This window comes from Megalops cyprinoides, chromosome 14 (genome assembly GCF_013368585.1).
Source record: "Megalops cyprinoides isolate fMegCyp1 chromosome 14, fMegCyp1.pri, whole genome shotgun sequence".
In the NCBI taxonomy this organism is placed as follows: domain Eukaryota; kingdom Metazoa; phylum Chordata; class Actinopteri; order Elopiformes; family Megalopidae; genus Megalops; species Megalops cyprinoides.
This window is the reverse complement of record NC_050596.1, coordinates 8,023,549-8,047,041: the sequence shown is the minus strand read 5'-3', so window position 1 is coordinate 8,047,041 and position 23,493 is coordinate 8,023,549. Positions and strand designations below refer to the sequence as shown.

Below are 23,493 nucleotides of genomic sequence, written 5' to 3'. Positions count from 1 at the left end.
TTCCTGGAGAGCGAGGACTGCAGTTTTCTCACAGACACTGTGCTGGTCTCGAGGGAAAAGGGCACACAGAACAGGAAATGAATCAGACTGCCCGAAAGCCGCACCTGTCGGGGGAGCACCTGAGTCAGGCCACCTGACCTCAACTCTGGCCCGCGCTCCGGCACCTTCACCGAAGCCGCGGGCGACACGTCCCCAGTCTCCTTCAGGCAGGATCGCACGCGTGTGCTTCTCTTATAAAGCTCTTTGTATTAATAAAGCCTCTGGTCTGTGTAGCCTAGAGTCCAGATCTACACATTAACTTACACGAATGGCTGGAGAGTCGGCGTTTCCAGATGGACAGAAACCGACAAAGAAATCCAGCCCGGTTCCATGATTCCTTATAAGCGCGCGGTTTCACGCGTATTAAAGCCTTCTAACCGTGTTTAGATCTGTTATCAGAGTTAAAGCAACTTAAAGCTAAATACCTCTCTGAGAGGGTTCTCACACTTGCAAGGCAAAAAATGAATCAGATCAAAAAAAAAAAAAAAAAAAGATTTGAAAATACAGCAATTAAGACAAAAACAGGAGGATTAACAGAAAGAATGTGTGCCGTTTGAGTCAGAAGTGATGGCCTCTACCACAGACCCGTCAGTAAAGCAGAGGAGAGGCCAAAAACTGCACACGAGCAATAAGCACACCCATTCTGAAATAATGATTATTAACTTAATAAAGAGAACTCTCTTGATAAAAAGTCTTATCACGCTTTTTTGGTTAGAATTGTTTGAGTTCGTTTTCAAGAGGCAGTCCTGGAGCTGAGAGAGGAGGGAGAGTATGTAAAGTGAAGGGCAGTCACTTTGGCCGTGTCGACCACGCCCCACGCAGCACTGTCCAATCCCACCCTCCCAAAAAGGCTTCCTGGTCTCTTGTGACGGCTGTAATTGGTGAACGTTACCGTACCTCTCAAAAATAAACAAAGAACAAGGTACAAAAACAAATGTCAGTCTGCCAGAGCCCGGTCTGGGAGAGAAGGGCCAATCAGAGCCCAGTCTGGGAGAAAAGAGGAGGATGAAGGAAAAAAAAAAAAAAAAAACATAAATGCTCTTATTCAGCAGGTTTCAGGTTTCTTTCTTTTTGGTGGCAGCAAAAGTGATTAAATAATGCTAACGAGGAGGGCGTGGCCCTCAGTTCATTGGGCCTTGGAGGCTGTGGTGATGGTGGTCGCCGGCGCGGTCGCCGAGGTCACCACGCTGTGGTGGGCCTCGCTGTGGGCGGCGGCGGCGGCGGCAGAAACCTGCAGGTTGAGCGCCCCGCCCGCGGCCCCGGCTGCCCCCGCGGCCGACACCAGGCTGACCGGGTTGCTGGTCAGTAGAGACAGGTTCTGCGGGCTCAGGAAGAGCGGCGCCGTCACCAGGTTCGGGGAGCTGCCGGCGCTGGTGTTGGCAAACAGGATGTTCCCGCTGCTGTCCAGAGACGTGATCGGCAGGGTACCGCTGGACGCCAAGGCTGCAGGAGAGGAGGAGAGTGTTGGTGCATCTGTCAGTCATTCTTACATAGGGAATACACCACAGTATCTGACCCTAAGGTCACAGTTTGGAGGACTGGAGAGGGAATTAGACTCCTAACCCCCGGGGTACAGGTTCCATTGCTGCAGGTATATGTAAAAAGGTGTACTGTGATACAGGATTTCAGGTACATGGGGACACAGGCGAGGAATAAACACGTGTACTTGCCTTGAATGGTGGCCAGGGTGCTGTTGCTCATCAGAGCTGGACTGAGAGCGCTACCCAGACTCAGCAACGCTCCTCTGCGCAGAGAGAAACGGGGATCAGACAGGAAACAGCAGAAAACTACACCAACAGACAACATAGGCATACAAGAAACAGCACTGACACACAGCACAGCAAATACAAACAGCACTGACACACAGCACAGATACACAGGAAACAGCACTGACACACAGCACAGATACACAGGAAACAGCACTGACACACAGCACAGATACACAGGAAACAGCACTGACACACAGGGAACAGCACTGACACACAGGGAACAGCACTGACACACAGCACAGATACACAGGAAACAGCACTGACACACAGGGAACAGCACTGACACACAGGGAACAGCACTGACACACAGCACAGATACACAGGAAACAGCACTGACACATACTGACACACAGGAAACAGCACTGACACACAGGGAACAGCACTGACACACAGGAAACAGCACAGATACACAGGAAACAACACTGACACACAGCAGACACACAGGGAACAGCACTGACACACAGGGAACAGCACTGACACACAGGGAACAGCACTGACACACAGGAAACAGCACAGATACACAGGAAACAGCACTGACACACAGGAAACAGCACTGACACGCACTGACACACAGGAAACAGCACTGAAACACAGGGCAGACAGACAGGAAACAGCACTGACATATAGCACAAGCATACAGGAAACAGCACTGACATGCACTGACACACAGGAAACAGCACTGACACACAGGAAACAGCACAGATACACAGGAAACAGCACTGACACACAGGAAACAGCACTGACACGCACTGACACACAGGAAACAGCACTGAAACACAGGGCAGACAGACAGGAAACAGCACTGACATATAGCACAAGCATACAGGAAACAGCACTGACACACAGCACAGACAGACAAGAAACAGCACAGCGCCTCAGCACAACGCCTCACCCCGGGGTAAACTGGGAGGAGGCCATGAGGCTGGGGCTGAGTCCGGCGGCCGCCGCCATGGCAGCCAGGCTGGCGCTGGTGGGCAGCTGGGCAGCGCCCTGCAGGGCGGCCGACAGCCCCGGCGCCGTCACCATCACCTGCCCCGCCCCGAGCGTGGGCGCCAGCGATGAGGGCGCCACTGCCGCCACGCCCGTGTCCTGTGCCGCGCCCTGCTCCACTGCGGCGGGCTGCGGCGCCGTGGGGGAGGGGCTGAGCGACGGCGAGGTCACCGCCGTGGTCACCGTGGGCGCCGTGGAGATAACCGACGCCGTGTTGGTGCTGGCGGTCCCAAGAGTCGTGCCTGAAACAAACACCCATGACTTAAAGCACTCAAATACAACTTACCAAATGCACTGACATTTAATGTACCAAATTACAGTGAAGTCAAATGCACTAACATTTGCTGTGCTGTAGTACAATATGGGTAGTCAAATGCATTTATCAAATGCGCTAACATTTGCTGTGCTGTAGTACAATATAAGTATTCGAATGCATTTATCAAATGCAGACATTAAACGCACCAATTATAGTAAGGAAAGTCAAGCGTGCTTTTCAAATGGCCTGGCATTTACTGTGCTGAATTTGAGTAAGGGAATGCAGAGGCTCACCTGTGAAAGCGAGGCTAGTGACGGCTGTGCTGGTGAGAGGCAGAACGGGGTTTACAGTCAAAGTGGTCGGTGTGTTACTGGTCACTAGACTCGCTGTACTGGGCACCTGGAGGACAGAGGCACGGAGAGGTCATCTTCACATTCATCATCATTATAATCATCATTACCATTACCACCATTATTACTTGCAGTAGCAGCTGTAGTAGTATTATTAGTGTTATTCACAGTGCTCTGCAAGGCTGTCAAGGCAAGAGATGTGTAGCACATATGCATGCTATTAAACAATTTCATTAGCAATTTGCCTGGGTGTGGCACTAAAAAATTCATTCAGCTCAATTAATCTAAATATTTACAAATTAAAATCAGTAAACACTACACTTCTGTGCTTTTCAATGTTTTTCAAGTTTTTTTTTCTCCACTTGTCACAATTCATGCTACTGAACTGTAACTCTTGCTGATCTGCAGTTCCACAGCCTTGACTGTCTCATAGACCAGGCCGGAATGAGCGTGATGTTAGAAAATAACTAGGCAGACAAATTATGAGAACAGGCCATTGGACGCAGCTAGGCTAATCATTTTACATTATATTACACTACATTACGTCATCTTACGTCACCTACCCCAGATAGACTTCCAAAGAAGTGCATCACAATGCTAAGAGTAGTTATCGAAAAGCACTACAAGAGGCCAGTAAAATACTGAGTTAAGTGCTAAACTAGTGTAGGCACCCAGGGAGTCTGGCGTATGAGTCTCAGCAGGGGGATCTTACAGTGTTGTCTACATGCACATGCATACCTAGGGTGCAATGGGAAAGCAAAGGCTGGTGGGAGAAAGTGATTAAATAATGCTCATGAGGAGGGCGTGGCCCTCGGTTCATTGGGCCTTGGAGGTTGAGGTGATGGTGGTTGCAGGCCCAGTTGCCGAGGTACCTTGCTAGGCAGTATGACAGGTAAATGTAAAAAGCTGAGAGGAAGAAGAGTGTAAGTGGGGCGCACCATGGGGGAAGAGGAGGGGAAGATCGCTTTGATGGGGGTGCTGTTGGCACTGCCGCTGCTGGGGGGGTTGATCCTCTTCTCCTTCTGCCGGCGGTTGCAGAACCAGACGCGGATCACCTCCTTCTCCATGTTCAGCTGGTCCGCGATCATGGTGATCTCCTCAGAGGTAGGTTTTTGGTTCTGCTTGAAAGGGGCAAGCGGACCAGAGATTCCCTGTCAGTATGTGGAGTAGCGGTGAGGGACTGAACCCCTCACTGCAGTGAGACAGTGTCATCTGGCTCTGTAGGTGTCTCGTGCCATACTTTTGCCATCGACTCAATGACTAGACCGCTCTAATGACATGGGGACAAGGAGGGGCCTTCTGAGAGAGGTGCACTGTGGTCTGCGCCTGACCCCAGAACATCTCCAAAGACCATCTCAGAAGTCTTGTTTGCTTTGCAGCAGAGGTGTAACAATACATTGATTCATACTGACGTATCCGTACAAAAGCAATGACACAGCTGTATTGATGTTGCATGTGAGAATCGATCCATACCACTGAAAGATTCATATTAATTCAGCAATTTGGATGAAGCTGGAGTGCTTGCGACAATCTTATTTCAAAGTTATATCAATGGCATATAATGAACTAATGCTTTTGTTACTTTTCTTGAAAAGAACAGAATTATTTTTCAGGTTATGTTAAATCATACTGTATTAAACATATCATTGCATTACATTATATTGTCATTTAGCCAGTGCTCTTATCCAGAGCAATTTGCAATTTTATCCATTTCTACAGCTGGGTATTTTCTCAGGCGTTAAAGTGTAGGTTAAAGTGCCTTGCCTAAGGGTAAACCAGCAATGTAACTGCACCAGCAATCTTCTGGTTATAAGCCTTGCTCCTTACCACTACACCAGTATTTCTCAATCCTACTCCTGGAGGCCCCCTGCTCCGCACGTTTTCCATCTTTCCTTGCTCTATCTACCTGACTGAACTCATCAGTGGCACTTTTGATTAGCTGAGCACACCTCAGCTATGATAAGATAAACTATGCAGGACAGGGGGCCTCCAGGAGTAGGATTGAGAAACACTGCACTACACTACATAGTTGCCCCGTATCACAACCTATTGAACTGTACTGCTTCACACCATATCAAAGTAAATGCTTAGATATATTCCAATAGATAACATCACTGGTTGGGTATCGATATCACAGTGCAATTGCTGAGCCAGAGGTTTCCAGACCTACTTTGGCCTTGTGTCCTAAGCGGGGTGCCGCTGGAACAGGAGATATCGCTCACCTCCAGAAAGCTCTTCTCTAAGGCCACTCTGATGTTGGTCTCGATGCTGGTCCTCTTCTTGCGCCGGCGGTTCAGACCCTCCATGCCTATGGCCGTGTTGCCCAGGGCACTGGGGCTGGACAGCGCGTGGTCCGACGTCAGGTTCTCTGCGCAGGGGGAGATAGCGTTACACACCTGTGTGCAGCATTCACACTTACGCTCTCACACACACTCATACTCACACTTTTTTATCTGGACACCTCAGGAGGCTGAAATGCAAAATTTTGCTATGGCCTGACAGAGACAGCCAGAATCCATACAGTGCAATGTATAGGACTTCAAGATATCTACAGTGACACACAGAGGAGTGTGTAGTTCTCATAGATATCTACAGTGACACACAGAGGAGTGTGTAGTTCTCATAGCTATCTACAGTGACACACAGAGGAGTGTGTAGTTCTCATAGCTATCTACAGTGACACACAGAGGAGTGTGTAGTTCTCATAGATATCTACAGTGGCACTCAGAGTAATGTGTAGGTCTCATGGATTTCTACAGTGCCATGCTGTGTTGGTGAGCGGGTGGAGAGGGACACACCTGCGTCGTTGAGCCATTTCTCCAGCAGTGGTTTAAGCTTGCACATGTTTTTAAAGCTCAGGTTCAGGGCCTCAAAGCGGGAGATGGTGGTTTGGCTGAAATCGTTGCCGTACAGTTTGCCCATGGCAAGGCCAACATCCCCCTGCGAGAGAGACAGTGCAACAAGGTTAACGGCAGTTCCTCTGCACGCTATTCACACAGCGTGCGCACACACACGCACACACACACGCACGCACACACACACACACACGCACACACGCAGACAACCAAACCCTGTTCACACCACCCACAAAAACTAACCCTTAACCCTTAACCCCTGCTCCCAAACACCCCTTCCACACTCTCTCCCTCCCTGCCCCTCTTCGCACCCCTCACCACATGCCTCAGCAGCTCCCCCCTTCTACACTCCTCACTCACAACTCCCCTCCCTCCGTGCCCTCTCCACACCTCTGCCTCACCTGAGTGAAGCCCAGCTTGATTCTCCTTTGTTTGAAGGTCTTGGCAAACTGCTCCAGCTCCTCCAGGTCACTTGGTTCCTCCAAGCTGGGCGTGTCAATTCGCTTTGGTGTCGTCTGGCTGTGAGGGAGTGGCTGGATGGGCGTCGCCGCTATTGTGCGCGTCGGTGTTGCTGGCTGTTGAGGGCAGAGCACACCTCTGCCATCAATCACCCAGCTTTGCGGTCACACTGAGCATCATGGGAAAAGTAATCTCCTTATTTGTAACAGTGTGGGTCATGGTTTTTCACATTGGTTTTGTGGCTGACGGTTATTTCCTGATTCAAGGTGAGGGGGGAAGGGTGGGAATGTGTTCTGCAAACTGTGAAGCTAAAGGATGATGGGAAATGTATTTTTTTATTATTTATTTTTTTTTTTTAACTTGAGGAAGGATTCTGGGAGTTGTAGCCCACTAACCTGTGTGGTGAGGGTGATGCTCGGCTGAGTCTGCAGTAGGTTTGCTTGGCTCTGAGGTAGTTGTGTTAACAGGTTTGGGGGCTGCAGGAGACCTGTAAAACAGGAGAAAAGGGGAAAGGGTGTGTCAGCTCTACAGAAGGGCAACGGGCGGAGAATGAGGGGGCGGCATGAGGGGAGGCGGCGCGCGTACTTGGCTGCCCCTGCGGAGTCTGCGAGATGATGAAATGCGCTGGCTGCAGCTGCGTGGCGATGGGGTGACCCGGCTGCACCAGCACAAACTGCTGCAGGTTCAGGTTCTGCTGCTGCAGCTGCTGCAGGTCCTCCGAACCACCGGGGGGGACAAACACACGTTACAACCAGCATACTGATACAGGTATAACAGAAGCACACTAAAAAAGTATAATAACAATGTACAGCAACAGGTGTAACATAGGGATACTAACAAAAGGAGGAGAGGGAGCTTAGCTGTAATACATGCACTACAGACATATTCAGCTACATTCACACAGATGTGAAATTACAGGCATAATACAGGTAATACTACCACTAAAAAGGTCCCAACAGGAAACAATATAAGTTTGTGCATATACAGGTATAGACAGGAAGGCAGTCAGAGGTACAGGAACAGAACATTAGGGGCACACTGCAGTAGGGGTGGCACAGTGACTCTTACAGGTGTGATCTGTATGGGCTGGGAGAGGGGGATCTGGGTGATGGGCGTGGCTGCCGACGCGGATATGGCGGCCCCGGAGGTGGTGCTCTGCTGGCTGGCAGAGTGCTGCACCGCAGCGGCCAGGAGTTGCGCCTGCGCCTGCTGAAGCAACAGCTGCTGCTGAGCGGGAGTCAGGGTCAGCTGGAGAGAGAGAGAGAGGGAGAGAGAGAGTCACAGTCACATACAGTCACAGTCAGAGAGACAGCCACAAACAGATAAACAGAGTCAAAGTGAGGTACAGAGTCAGTCAGCTGGAAGGAGAGAGAAAGACTCAGTCAGATACAGAGAGTCACATTCAACTACAGAGAGTCACAGTCAGGGAGACAGCCACAGACAACTACACAGAGAGTCAAAGTGAGATACAGAGTCAGTCAGCTAGAAGAACAGTAACAGTGAGATACAGTCAGAAAGACAGAGGCTACAGAGAAATAGTCACATACAGCTACAGAGAGAGACAGAGTTAGCCATAGCAAGAGAGCATTACAGACATAGAAAAAGTCACAGACAGCCAGAGATAGTTACAGTCAGCTACACAGACAGAATCATTAAAGCGGGTAAAGGTAGCCATTGAGGGGCCAGCTTTAACAGTGATGATGTGCAATTCTCATTTATGTGACATTCTGCCAGTTGACATCTGTAGCACTGACAAAACCACTGAGCACACACACACACACACACACACACAAATATGATAATAGCAGTGACACATGACCAAAACCACTGAGCATAAAAACAGACATGTGAAAGAGGAAGTGGCACAGACAATGTGAGATGGTACCAGAAAGCACAGAGGTGCATTGTGGGTAACAGGATGCTGCTACAGGGAACGGACCTTCTGCTGTGGAAAGGCAAGAGCAGAGGAGGCAGCCGAGTGCAGGGCAGAGGCCATTTTGGTTAGACAGAAACAGCCCAGCAACAGGGCAGTGGACCCAACAAATTTCAGCGCTAAGCACAAAGCCTGAATCAGTTTCAGGTTTACTCACACAGTAGACAGGCAAGTATTTGGGTTGGGTGAGCTGAACTAGAATAGGTTGTTGTTAGCACCATGAAACACCAAGTCTTTCTTGAGCGTTGGCCTGACCCAATCAAATCATCAATCAAAATTCAGCATTTTATAGCGTAACATATTCCTTCACTGACTCAGTAGAAACCTTTTCCACACAGATTCCAACATCCTGATTCACAGGGTGAAAGCCACCAACAGCAGACTTCTGTGAACCGTCTATAATACTGCCAGGACACACACTATGTGACAGACAAGCACGGGTAAAGGCACAGTGAGACTGACAGGCAGGGGCGGAGACACCGTGTGACTGAAAGATGAGGGCGGAGACACCGTGTGACTGACAGATGTGGCGGAGACACCGTGTGACTGACAGGAATGAGCGAAGACACCACATTACTGACAGGTGTGGGCAGAAACACCATGTGACTGACAGTCTGGGTCTGACTGGATAATGTCACAGCCTTCACTGATCCCAGATCAGCAAGCCCAGGTCACAGGTAGAAGTTTTACAAAGCTCCCCTCCGCTGCCAGAGTGGAGGCAGTGTCATGATGGAGAGGCCAGCATGCCACTTACTCCTGCCATCTGTCCTCCGGCCAACATCAGCTGCGTCTGGGGCAGCGCCCCCTGCTGGCTGGAGGCTGGAGGGTCCCCTGAATCCACCGACTTAGACTAAAACCAGAACACAGGGCAAGATCAGGGGTCAGGGATTTGGGGTGTCCTGAGGTTAAATAGAAATGTGTATTCCACAAAACCCACCGCTGTTTCAGGATAAGATGTAAAATAAAACTAACTACTGCCAAGTAAGTCAGGCTTGCACAACAATACAATCTGGTTTTCTCTCCAAAAATGTCAGGTCACTGATAATTTTCCCCACACTTCTGGTATTTCACTGGTAAATCTGAACAGGTACATCTGTTCCTGTTTAAAAACTTGACAATACTGCTGCCGTCTCTCCTAAAATGCTGTATATGCATTATTCCCCTCCACTTTCTAAACAAGTCCCAAAAGCCTCTTTTTACAGTGGCCGTTCTCAGAACATTCCTCTTTTCCTTTTGTGAAAGGGGACGCATCCAGAACCACAACAGCACTGCTGAAAATAAAGCTTGAACAAAACACAACAAAAGCAGGTGAAGCTGGGAAGCACAAGCCCACCTGCATTGCAAATACACACATATGCCTCGCTCAGGAATAAACATTTCTGATAACAGACGGCTCTACCGTTTCAGGTGTTCATGTGATGGCATTCCACCACTGAAATCCATTTTGTTCTGTTCTGTGGTTCATTTTGGTTTGCTGAGCTTCCCAGGCGGTCCAGCAGAGGGTGCTGCTAAAGAAATCATCCGTTTTCTCTAGGACCACGTTAGAGCTGTACCACATCGATCCAACTATAGCAGGACGTAACTAGAAACCACAAAAGGGTAGCAGGAAGTAAACATCAGAAGACAGGAAACCTCTTGGCAATCCAGACGACCGGTCAGGTATCCCTGAGCCAATTAGAGATGCACAGGACACATGGGGTACTAATCACTTCTCAATTGTTGGGTGCCATTTCAGTATCTGCAACAGGAAATAAGCAGGGGCAGCACTCACGACACGATTGGGCAGGGGAGTTAGCCAAACTGACTAAACTATGACTAAGATCCCATGGCACTCATCGCAAAGAGTCGGGGATCTATGGCGCCCTAGCCAAATTCCCTGTCTGACTCTCTTAATCTGGCCATCTAATAATCCCCTAGTTTAACTGACTCCATAAACCCCTCCCTCGCTCTCACAGTAGGAGCGCATTCATTATCAGGTCTGTAAAGTGGAAACCATGTAGAACTGAAGGTCCTGCTGCACAACAGCCCCAGCACAACAGAAAAGCACATGCCCTCAGTGTGAAACTTTATTAGTATTTACGGTTTTCAGCCACAGCCACTTTCATATCATGCGTTTCATAAAGCTGGAAGTTTAGTAAAGCAATTTAGGTTAAGTACCTTTCCTAAGGGCATAACATCAGCGTCCTACTGGGGAATGGAATTACACTGCTGTGACAGATTCAAGAAATACCATAACCAATTCACACAGAGTGATATAAATAATATACGAGCTCTTTACACGCTACATGGAAACAATTTAACCTGAAATGTAATCCAACTACACATGTGGGCTACATACACACCTATAAAATGTAGTCATGCCAAATGTGCTGTAAATGCATTGTAATATGTGGTTTGGCAGCTGCATTTGCGAAACACTGCAATTGCCTTTGTTTCTTTACCAAAGCAGGGTTTATCTGTGAGTGGCAGGCACTACCAAGATGGTGGACGCTCCTGGACTAACACCTTTGCCACTTTGACATGCCCATGAAACAGAGCAGAAGTACCTTCAAAGGGTGCAGAAAAGCTCTAAAAACAGTTTTAAGGGAACTGTCAATCCAAATAGTGAAACGCTAACAAATCACAGACACATAGCTATCTAAGGTTGACTAGCATCACATGTCTGGATTCCTGTCATTTACAAATGGATATGCGGTGATTTCTTTAACGTGAAACAAGCAAGCCTCCTCCTGCCGATGCCAGCAAAAGATCTCGCCCACAAGATGAGCACAAAAAAAAAAAAACCAAAACAAGTAAAGTTAGAACCACTAAGATTTGTTACGAACTTTATGCTATTTTTACACAGCTAGAAGGGGATAGAGCGGGGTCGGTTGTGAGTAGATTGGGAGTAAATTAACGTTGTGTCAAAATAAAACTGTCCCAACCAACCCCACTCTCGCCTATTAGCTCAGCTGATGACCCACTCTAATGCTACACCCTACAACTTTTAAACTTTGTTTTGCATAGAAAGTGAAGCATTCGCACATCTAGACTGGCTTGACGGGTAGGGATGTGCATGACGACTAATTTCACTGATGTTTAAACGGACGTTTTGTAACCAACTAGTCTAAATTAAGGGAACACTCAGAAAACAGTCTAAAATTAGCATATTTTGTCTATAAGGTGATGATCGGAGAAAAGGTTGTGTGCATATAAAAACCACTTGTTTAATCTAATATTTCAAATTTCTTTATGGTGATTAATATACTTCATAGATGTTATTTTTTTTTTGCTTTCATACTGGCTTTCATAGTTTCATACTCTCTTTGTGGCGATTGCTACACTTCATATACTAACTATATCTATTTCTTTCATACTGTCTTTCATTGTTTCATACTTTCTTTATGGTGATAAATACACTTCATAGACTTCAGCGGTGTTTATTCCTTCCATAGTCTCATTTAACAATGAATTCCAGCTTTACCTTTTAAATACATGTAGGAAACACATAGTAAGGCCCCAGGGAACACCCAGTGATGCCTGGCAACACCCTAGGAACCACCTAATGGTAGCTTATAACAACCTGTATTGTTATACAAGAGCTGTATTGCTCGAGACCCAAGCATTGGGCGATAACCTCCGTGTAGCAGCTAGCCCACTTCACATTTTCTCCAGGAAATGTACATTCTACAAATAAATAAACAAATATTCTGAATATCATTCTTTTTACAGGTATGTCATGGTCCCCCTTACCTTGATCACACAATTCATAGTTTACCCACCTTTTTTTACCACTACACCCCTGATGGAAACCCATTTCATGAAGCTCCCAACGTACAGTTCTTGTGCTGATGTTGCAGCCAGAGACAGTTTGGAACTCTGTAGTGAGTGATTCAACAGAGGATAGGTGGTTTCTTTATGTGCTACGCGCTTCAGCACTCGGCGGCCCCGCTCTGTAAGTTTGCGTGGTCTACCGCTTTGTGGCTGAGCTGTTGTTGCTCCTAGACACTTCCACTTGACAATAATAGCACTTACAGTTGACCAGGGCAGATCTAGCAGGGCAGAAATTTCACGAACTGACTTGTGGCAAAGACGGCATCCTATGACAGTGCCACGTTTAAAGTCACTGAGCTCTCCAGTATGACCCATTCTACTTCCCAGATTTGTCTATGGAGACTCCATGGCTATGTGCTTGATTTTATGCACCTGTTAAGAATCAGTGTGGCTGAAACACCTGAACTCAATAATTAGGAGGGGTGTCCACATACTTGCGGCCATATAGCGTATAATATATATACCCATCCAATGCATCTCCACGACCATCATCATCATCATCATCATCATTATCATTACAAGCATCAGCAGTAAGTGTCTCTTTCCTTCGCACCTCACTGCTTTACATTGATTGGTGGAGCTCCTACCAGCCTGTCACCCTAACCAATGATCTGCCCTTTGCATTTCCAACACTAAATTTTATTCCAGTTCATTCCCATCTATGACCTTCCCTCTCTAATGCATTGTCCTCCTCATGGTGCAGGCGGGCATTTCACAGGCCCAGAAATCGTCACAACCGCAAAAATGCAACACTGGAGCGGAACAAACATCCCGTTTCTGCGGAGAGTCTCTTTGGATTTTATAATAAACTGACTGCAGGCCGGTGGGAGCAGGGAGGGAGGAGGGGGAGGGGTGTTAATTAAAAACTGGTTATGCGGCACATGTAAATTCTGCATAGATTTGCATATTCTCCACCACCTGTTTCGGAGCGAGCGCAGCGCAGCTAATTAGCATACCGTGCTGATTGCTCTGGCTCGCTCTTGGGAGATAGTGAGTGGAGCCTGCATACACGCAGCTCAAACACCAAGAGTGTACCAGGGCAACACAACCTTCGCCGTGGAAACCCTAGCAGCCCTGCCTCTGGGAGGGCAAGTGAGGTTTTTGGAGCAGGGGGGTGAGGGAAGCGGGTGACAGAGTCAGGTTTGGGAATGTGGATGATGCGCAGGGGGACCTCCCATTTTGCACGGGGTCATGTCACTGAAGGGGTGCTCCTCGTAGTGCCCCCAGCGAAGCCGTGCTGCCTGTCTTATCCACCAACCAGGGCTCAATCCCACCCCTCAACCACTGCTCAGAGTCCTACGGAGCCACTACACACACTCTACTACACCAGCCCTACACACCCGCTGCGCACCAACTAAACACCTCTTAAACAACCTGCTGAAACCGAGGCACTGGCGCATTCACAGCTACAGAGAAAAGTCCAGAAAGTCCAAAACCGCAAGACTGCGCGTGTTTGCGTGTGCACCTGTTGGAGCAGGGCTTTTACATGTGTTATGTGTATACCTGTTGGAGCAGGGCTTGTGTGTGTGCGTTGGTGATTGCGCTTGTCGTCTGCACAGTTTGCCTCTGAAAGTCCAGTCCATTTGTTTGGGCACCTGGAAGGGGACAGTACACAGAGGATCAGAACACACCCAAAAACACCACAATGAGGCGGGACGCCGCACTGCAGCAAAGGGGGGCACAGTGGGGCACAGGAGGGACAGCACGCATGGTTAGGTAAGAAGTGGGGTGAACTCACCAGCACTTCCGGTCCCAGACTCCATCGCACTTTTATTCGCTTCAGAGTTTCTCATCGTGGACTCTGAAACAGAAAAACGCAGGTGTCAGAGGATAAGCCAGCCAGCTAACATTCAGCCACGCGGATCTTCAGTGTACTGTGCTAATAACCCAAGCTGCTGGATCTGCGCTCACTGCAGTGTGAAAGGTTCACACACCATCTATCTGCTTCTCATGGTGCAGAGCCGGCTTTTTGCTGGCTACAACAGAGTGTGAATAAAGCTGCTGTGCGGGTGTGATGTACTGGTGCTCAAATCGCAAATAACAAACACCAGTTGTGGTGCTCAGAAATATCTGCCTTATCACCACTCCTACTGATACTTTGCTCCAAGCAGCCACTACAAAAACCAATCAGAAAAAATGCACAATGTTACTCAAATATAAAACAGCTCTGTTAAATGGCTTAGGATACAGTTCAGCTGTAATGACATACAATACTCAATTTTACTGAATCAATCACAGCAAAGCGACGTATTAACAAAATAGAGCAAAGCGCAGGAATAATTAAATGTGAAGTGTTATTATTGAAACACAGCAATACACTTAACAGCAAAACATTGTGCTGGTGGGAATGTTAAAAATACCCTTACTTTTTGCAGATCACATCAAGACAGAACATTTTTGAAAATGTCTAGTGAGTGTAACAATGTAACAATTTCTTTGTTTAGAAAATGAGTGAAAAGTGAGACAACCAACAAGCAAAAGAGCAAGATGCTCACAAATCATTTCAAACAATTAGGCCAATTTGTTATGCACTAACCCCGCGCTTCTACGCTGATATGCGTATCAGTCTTCCCGTGACCAGAGAGCTCTCCCTGCGGGGACATGCTTTAATTTCACAGGCCGGAGTGTAAGGTCAGGTCTAGGTTTACAGGACGCGATTCAGAAGGATGCATACAAGAACTTGATACATATAAAGCACATCAAATCTTTCTTTTTGACAAGCATTCTCCTTTAAAATCTGAAATATTTACAATCTGCAAAACATAGAAAACAGCTGGCTTTCTATATAAAAAGTGAGAAGATGTCCAAGGCCAGCCAGACTCCTAATGCTGACACTAAGTGACAGCACGTGGCAACATCTATGTGTGACAAACACACATACTGCTTATAAAACATCAGTATTTATGCTAGATATTTATAGCAATGCTGTCCCACACACACACAAACACTTGACACACACGCTGTTGCATCATAAACACGACAGCAACACACACACATACAGATAGACAGAGAAACACACTCAGAGACACACATTTGGACACATAGAGACATTGTCACATGCACAGAGCAGTATATAAGGTGGACAAACTCTTCATGAAAGTGGAGAGAAGCCCCACGCTCACCAGCTAACGAAGTGTTCAGGCTCTCCTGCATGGTGTCCCAACGCCACCCACCCTACCCTGCAGGGGCGCAACACGTCTGTCCACCCTGGCAAAGAACAGAACCGGGCGGCGAAACGCAGCAAGGTAACGGCACCCGACAGTGAAACGTGGCGAGGAGCAGCTAAAACTCTCTCTCTTCCTCTGCGAGTAAATTCCAGCAGCCCTCTCCTTCCCTCTCTCTCTCGCTCTCTCGCACTCTCTCCCTCTCTCCCCCAACACGGAGCTATCGTCACGACACCCTGGTGTGGAACACTTTCCCTTTTTTCCTGGAATGAAACAGAAACACAGATTGCAGCTGGCAGCTCCTATAATGAGGCATAATCAGAATGCAGCTGATTAGAGCCGTATGCAAATCGGCCCAACTCGTTAGCGCTGCACAGTGTGCTTTCAAGTCCTGGGAGCAATTCATTTCGCACCGAGCACAGAAAGCTTTCTACATAATTTAAAACCTCCATGAATATTTATCAACTCATTAGCATATTAATTGGATAGCAGGGAGGGGGGAAAAAAAAAAAAAAAAAAAAAAAAAAAAAAAAACTTTACCCCAGTGGAGCAGTAAGGGCAAAGAAAGGAGTTACCCACACACGCACGCACGCACACATTTACCAGCTCTGGGTCCTCAATACAGTGTTGGAAAAGATGGTAGCATTTGGGCCCACAGCTGAGCTCATCTCCCAGTGTAGCCAACCTCTTACAGCAGCTATATACACTATATAAGGCCTAAATCACTCACATTCACACACACACACACACACACACACACACACACACACACACAAATATGCATCATGCTCATTATATGCACTATACCATATACCACTAACACACCATATGCCCCATACTCACTACATGCAATAAAGCAAATAGGCTGCACACACTACATGTACTGCCCTATATATATACACCATACACACTACATGCACTAAACTATGCATGACCTTCGCTAGATGCACCGCTGCATTCTATATGCACTAAGGCAAGTACACACACACTATACAGCAGATACACACATTAAATGCACTATACTATATATGTGTCCTACACACTATATGCACTAAGGCAAGTAGATACACACACTACATGCACTATACTGTATGTGCTACTATATGCACTAACCTATGCATACAACATACGTGGTCCCCCAACATACTACATGTACTACAATACATGTGCAATAGACACTATATGTAGTGCACTGTGTGCACCATAGACACTGTATGCACGGAACTGTGTGCCCGTACACACTATATGTACTAAACTATATATTGCACATACACAATCCACAGCAAGTAGCACACACACAAGCCTCTGCCTGCATATGTATGAGACGAGGGGTTCTGAGGGCATTAGCATATTCAGATTCCACTGCTGTTCATTTCTGGAGTTAATTGGGGATTGTGGGTCAGGCTTTGAAGTCAAACATGAATTTGCCTGCCTCTGTGAATGTAGCTGGTGATTTCAGATAAAGATTAGTGTTTTCGGTTACTTCTGGGGGGGCTGCACAAAAACTCAGCCACAATCACTGTGGTTAGCAGTGAGCAGTGTCATTGTATGATCAAATTACAGTACAATACATACAGGTGTGTTGCTTGGTTATTTTGTTGGGGTGTATGTGACCAGTTAAACCACAACAAAAGCAAAAAAAAACAAGAAAATCAGTCCTGCATATCAAAACCAAAGCCCACTGTCACTTTCTCTCCTCCTCAAAACTGCTGTTGCCATGACTACAGCACTCCTTAAATCATTAAAAAACAACTTGAAAACCACAGGAGCTTTGTAGTTGAGGGGGGAAAATGAAAACACAGGAAAATAAATTAGCATTTCGCTGTAGCTAGGATTCCAAAAACTCAATTACAATAAAATAAATTATGCAAATGCTTCAATTAGAAGAAATCTGAATTGCCAATTAATTAGGCCGCCTTTCTGGGGAGCACGAGCAAGTGCGAGGAGCTTGAGAAAGAAGAGAGCGCAGCGCCCCTGTGTGGAAGTGCAGGAAGCAGCACATTTAAATTCCGTTCATAAACTGGGTTATTACACAAGAAAGGCTTCAAAACTCTGCTCAAGAACAGGGTTACCATGAAATCACATGGGAAGCACACAGGTGTTGGACCTGCACAATGGTAGCCCATCCACGTGCATACAGAGTGAACACACAATCCATATCAAGCATACTTCCCCTGCTCAGAGCAATAGGCTATGTACAATGAAGACACAGCTGAGGGCTACAAACACACTAACACACACACACACACACCTGCAATTACGGGAGAGCACAATAAAATGTTTTGTTGTATCAGCTTGTGAAGTCTGCGTTGCTGTCTGTGCTGTGGCGTCTGTGCTGTCCTGCAGTCTGTACTTCCCTGCACTATAAAGTGTGTGCTGCAATCTCTGTTGCCCTGTTCTGTAGTCAGTGCTGCGCTCTGCTGAATGCACGCAGTTTCTCGTTCCTCCCTTATTTGAATTTTAAAGGCTAAAAAAATAAACAGACTTCCCCAGAGTTTCATGCTTCACTTAGCTCATAAATGTAGAGCACATTTTAAAAGCATATGCAGCGACACTGCTTTCGGCTGTCAGGTAGATTTGTTTTGCCTTTTCCATTAATAATTGCTCAGTCGCATACCTTCAGTGAGGTAGGAGAGCATGCGAGACCGTGTGTGTGACTGTGGGTGTCTGTATGTGAGACAGCGAGGTATGACACAGTGTGTGAGAGACATTAAGGTGAGACAGTGTGTGTGAGTGTGTATGTGAGACAGTGAGTTGTGAAAGAGACTAAAATGAGAGTGTTTGTGACAGTGATGCATGAAACAACAAAGTATGAGAGAGTAATGTGTGAGACAGTGTGCCACTATGAGAAGGTGAGTGTGTGCGCGTGTGTGTGTGAGAGAGACAGCAAGCGTGTGAGACCCAGAGTGAATTAAGTTGATGACGCCCAACTCATGGAATCCTGACATTCTGCATATCCACCTGGGACGATCAGTGCCTTTAGTATCTTTCATTAAACGTTCAGTACACGGACAGGTTTTACCTAACCCCACTGTTCAGACAGGTCCTCCTGCTGAGACTGCTTGAGGTGAACAATGTAAGCACCCCAGAACTGTAGGATTTTTAACAACAGTTCACGGTTACTCTCTTTAATATTCAAATGGCACACAAGTACATGTAATGGATCTGTTCTTCAATCTTGGATGTGGTTCTTTGGGGATAACTTTTTGTTTTTTATATCATACAATACTGATGTCACACAGGGTTTCAGTTCAGTCTACTGTGTACACAGGACTGGAGACAGCATCTGAGTCAACCTGTGTGCAACACACAAATATGAAGTCACACAGATATACACACTCAGCCAGTAACACACACAAACACACACAGGTAAGGAAAATGCAGCCACAGCTCTACTTACATTACATAACACTCTGACATCAAGAGTTTGTGAGGAGACATGGAACACAGAGCAACATGTTCATCCACATATGGTTTAAAAAAAAAAAAAAAAAAAACAACAACCTCACTCTTAAAAACATCGCTTATCTAGACAGGCCACCGATTCAGCAGTTTAGCTTGTAGCTGCAAGCGAGCTAATATTAATGTCAGCTCCTAGCTAATGTTAAATGATGTTAAACCCATGCCGATGTTCATTTCAAATACATCTCCAAAGGTCGCAGGTGAGCTACGGATATGAGACTTCTGCTTCGTATTGCACCTAACAACACCCCTTAGGCATGCAAATGACATGACATACCACAACTTTGTGCCACAATGCTTTAACATATACACACAATATTCAATGGTGACTGGCAGACTGTTGGACTTAATGCAGGTTCAACTACCCTGTATTATTCTGAACAGACTTCATATTTTAGTGGCAAGGCATGGAAGCGCTGCCAAAATCTCATTTAAGCAATCAAGTGCCTCTGGATGTGGGTGTGGAACTAACATTCAACATGGCCAACAGCACAAGAACATCTGAAAAGTTTCCATGTCCTAAAGCACAAAATACACCTAGAGAGTGACTGCACATTTCAGGATGCAAACCTACAGCAGGTGATTACCAGCACAGCTGCAAAGAAGCAGGGATTGGCCCTACCTATCTGCATTACAACTGTTACAATAAGAAGGGATCTTTTTTTGAAAGACTAAAATCATTCTAAAATATGCACTCACATTTACTAGATATGTAGATGTGTAGATATTTAGAAGATATGTAGCTATATCTTCATGATTTTACACTAAATATTTCTCCATATACATCAATAAGCATTATAAGAAGAGACTGGCCATCACTGTTGAGTAAACATAGTCTGCCTTCCTGAGAAGAAAAGGGTCATCTCACATGGACCAGACATCCCATGGCTTTGTATTAATTGAGCCCAACACATTGTAAAAATAAGCACATTGTTTGCGCGCGGTTGCAAACAGACTGAAAACACACAAAGGACATAGTTTAGGACAAAGCAGAGAGAATATAACCCCGCAAACAATTGCTTTATCAGAACTGTATAGAGACCAGGGCTGGAGTGCATTCCACACTGTCTCTAATGCATTCTTTAGAATAATTACTAGAGATCACATAGTCAAACTTGGCCCTCGGCCACAACAGTCTTTTGAATGAAAATGCCACAATATATCACACACACCTGGCTTTTCAAACAATTGTATCTGTATTCCCGCGCTGTTCTTATGTACATATTGAGAGATAAATTGTAATATTTCAGGCCTCAAAGACGAATTTGTTAGCTAATGACTTTGGGCAGTCGCTACACCAAAAGTAAGCTAGGACGAAAGAGCCATACAACTCCACCAGAATACACCATCACAAATATTCAAATCACAAAAACACAATATTTTCATGGATTGTTTTAGATGTGTTCAGAATTATTTTAAGTTGTATAATGCGAAATGCTAACAATGGATGTTTAACAAAGTGTAAAACTGTGCAAGACATCTGGTTACATATCACCGCGGCCTGTTTTTCTCTGAAGCCTGGGCCTTGCCTGAAACGCCAATGGCCGAACTTGCGGTTCAGGCCTTAGAAAGGAGAATTTATAAACCTTATAACATAAACTTCACGCGGACATGGTCCGATGTATAACGTACACACGCCATGTAGCTCGCTGCTAAAAATAAACATGACTAAACATGAGAGGCGGAGATAAACTCCTGCCGTTTTAAATACACGAAACCCTCCCCAAACAAGAAATTCTAATGAGACGCTATAATGTATTCAGTAACCGTAAACAAACGCCACCCATTCACCGCCGACACATGACAACAGCACCGGCGGCACAAAGTTCAAAAAGCGCTCATATCTAACGTAGCAAATGTTATAGGCAATACTTTAACAGGAGCAAATTGCTAAAAAAGGGCAGAGATGTACTGTTAGCTAGCCGTAGCTCACCTGCTACCTTTGAAGATGTATTTGAAATGCCCTCGGCATGAGTTTCAACGTTATTTAACGCTAGCGAACAAATTAACATTAATGTTAGCTCACTAGCAACTACAAGACAACTAGCCACAAAAGTTCAACTTCAAACAGCTAAAGCACTGGCATACCTACATGTGATGTTTGAAATATATCTTTGTCCAAATAGACCAAATTAACTTTTCCCCCCCGTACAAGTTATTAAAATTCATATTATGAAACCCTACATTTTCCAAGAACAATTTCTTAGTAACGTTAGCTTGACAACTATCTGCAAATTGTTTGAGTGCAATATAACGTTAGCCTTTAAAAACTGGCAACCAGTTAAAACTCTCTCTCTCTCTTCCGAAAATCAATTTGTTTAGTTAGCTAGCTACGCTGCAATCTAAACAGATACAATAAAAAATTTTTCTCCAACCCGTTTACCGGGACAAGACATATCCTGACTGACTGGCTAGGTAGCTAGGTTTGCTATCAAACTCCCCTTTGGAAATGAGAGAACCATTTCTTTATTTGAAAAATAAAATCGAAAAAAAAAAAACCAAAAACAAATCAACTATACCCATTCAGTGAGTTATCTACTCGAAACAATACGGATAAATGCCACATAATCCGCTGGACACAGGTTACTTAACATTACTAGTTAACGTTAGCTAACGTTTATTTCAAAATAAGCGGTGTTCTTCAAACTCTAGAGTCTAGACCAAAGAGAGGGCAGCGGCGTCCCAACAAACTCGGGGTTTAGATCACCGTCTGGAGACGGTGATAACTTTAAACTAGCTTACTGATGGGGGGATGAACAAAAGCACTGTCCCCGTGTACCTTTTAAGATTTCATCTCTACTATTAGCTAGCGAACCTAAAGATCTAACGCAGCTAACTAACGTCCACTGAAAGGGAGTAGCCAGTATAGCTAACGTTAGTCGAGTTAGCAGCCAGTTTCCAACCGGGGGTACTGTAAAACAAACCCACAATGGTGGCACATTGTTATTAGCTCGTTGGCTAGCTACACACATTCAACGACAGACTTGGTTCAATCAAATAACTCCGGAGCTTATTTCAGATACACATAGTTCCTTCAGAGTTAAGTAGACATTCAGTGAATTGGAAGCCAGCTCGTTAACAATGCTGCATGCTCCATAAAGCATAACATTAACATTATAAAACTCGGAACTCTTCAGAGACGCTTGAATAAACCAACATGCTCATAGTCTCTACTTTCACAGGGCACAAAGAACAGGGACAAGCGGCGCATTAAAAGCAGAACTGCGCCGGCATGATCGTGAACGGAGTCTTCCCCTCTTCGGGATTTGATATTTACAATGTAAACAAGATGACAAAATATGCATGGTCAGTGGCTTCATGCCAGCGAATGAATATGTAAAGGCTAGTTAGCTAGCTAATGCCCACGTTCCAGTATCACACACAAAGCGGCTAGCTAGCTAGTAAATTAGCATACACCTTGGGCTAGCAAAGCTAGCTCTTCACAAGCTACTCCTAGCGGTTAACATCATCTTCCACAATGTAAGAAATCTCAAATAAATTAGAGCGATGGCGCTGATTACTAATAAAATATGCTAAATCGTGGTTGCACTGTGGGAATATGAATATGTAACACGCTTGGTGCATCCTAGTCGCACAAAATAACTTTATTCTTTCTTTCTTCATATTTGCCATTGCACTGCAATGATCCAATTTTCCCCTCGCAGTCTGAGAAACAGATAGCAAGCTAGCTGACTGACTAGGTACGTTTGCTAGCGAGTTAGCTATGCATTACCTAATTCTAACGCCGCTGATTGCTAATTTGTTATGCTAAGTTTTTGTTTAGTTTCTTCCTCTGTCCTGATCCAAGCTGAGAGAAAGAGGGTTTCAATATGAATATGAATATGTAAAATGCAGTAATGATTACCTGCTCCTGAACTCTCATCTTGACTCGCTGCTCCTCCGTCAGCCATTTTGAATATTTAACCCGAAATCCCAGCCCAGAGGTAGCCGGAGAGCTCGCTACACACCCCGCGACACCGCACCGATCTGCATTATTTCCGACAATACTGTTCTTCTCGATTCGCAAAAATGAAACGCCGCTGATTTATAAACCATTTTCCGCCGCGTACCTCACAAACAAAACATGTCAATTATATTGGATGAACGTGTGAACGAAGCTTCGAGTACCGCAAAAGTGATGCATGTCCAAAAGAGCGCATGCAGTGTTTAAATCCTACTTTTTCTATTTTTTTTTAACAAAACGTAAGCTTTGCATTTCCGGTACGGGGTCTTGGGCGCGAAGTTTTGAATAATTTTGTAATATATTCCTAATTAATTAAATGTATTTAAATACCAGTAAACGTCAGATCGGCTTTATCCGGAAACAGTCGAAGTACCGAACTGTGTGATCGTGAGACAAAACGCCATGGTATAGGTTTTTTTTTGTTGTTAATCGACCTCGT

At 45.7% G+C, this 23,493-nt stretch overlaps 1 protein-coding gene across 3 annotated transcripts; it reads right to left on the bottom strand.

The window, feature by feature from the left end:
• Nucleotides 1-793: 793 nt before the first annotated feature.
• On the bottom strand, nt 794-23,029 carry LOC118789035 (POU domain, class 2, transcription factor 1-like). Of its 3 annotated transcripts, none has more exons than XM_036545320.1 (14): nt 22,956-23,029; nt 14,203-14,265; nt 13,968-14,059; nt 7,787-7,966; nt 7,304-7,433; nt 7,114-7,205; nt 6,661-6,834; nt 6,203-6,344; nt 5,627-5,772; nt 4,343-4,525; nt 3,348-3,453; nt 2,701-3,040; nt 1,710-1,783; nt 794-1,482 (listed from the first exon to the last, which is right to left on the bottom strand). In XM_036545320.1, exons 1-14 carry the CDS (start codon nt 22,999-23,001, stop codon nt 1,166-1,168), a joined length of 2,085 nt encoding a protein of 694 aa, XP_036401213.1. In that variant the 5' UTR covers nt 23,002-23,029; the 3' UTR covers nt 794-1,165. The 3 variants fall into 3 exon arrangements, with proteins under 3 accessions (XP_036401213.1, XP_036401214.1, XP_036401215.1); XM_036545321.1 differs by having other exon boundaries at nt 4,343-4,522; XM_036545322.1 differs by having other exon boundaries at nt 7,304-7,424.
• Nucleotides 23,030-23,493: the final 464 nt, after the last annotated feature.

What these genes read in the sequence shown, in the direction of transcription:
- LOC118789035 (XM_036545320.1), bottom strand. Translation starts at nt 23,001, where the DNA reads ATGGCTGACGGAGGAGCAGCGAGTCAAGATGAGAGTTCAGGAGCAG. An exon ending in CACTAGCCTCGCTTTCACAG is followed by an intron (nt 3,041 to 3,347) that starts GTGAGCCTCTGC and finishes TGTTTGTTTCAG; the next exon opens with GCACGACTCTTGGGACCGCC. An exon ending in CACCCTGGCCACCATTCAAG is followed by an intron (nt 1,483 to 1,709) that starts GCAAGTACACGT and finishes CCTCTCCTGCAG; the next exon opens with CCTTGGCGTCCAGCGGTACC.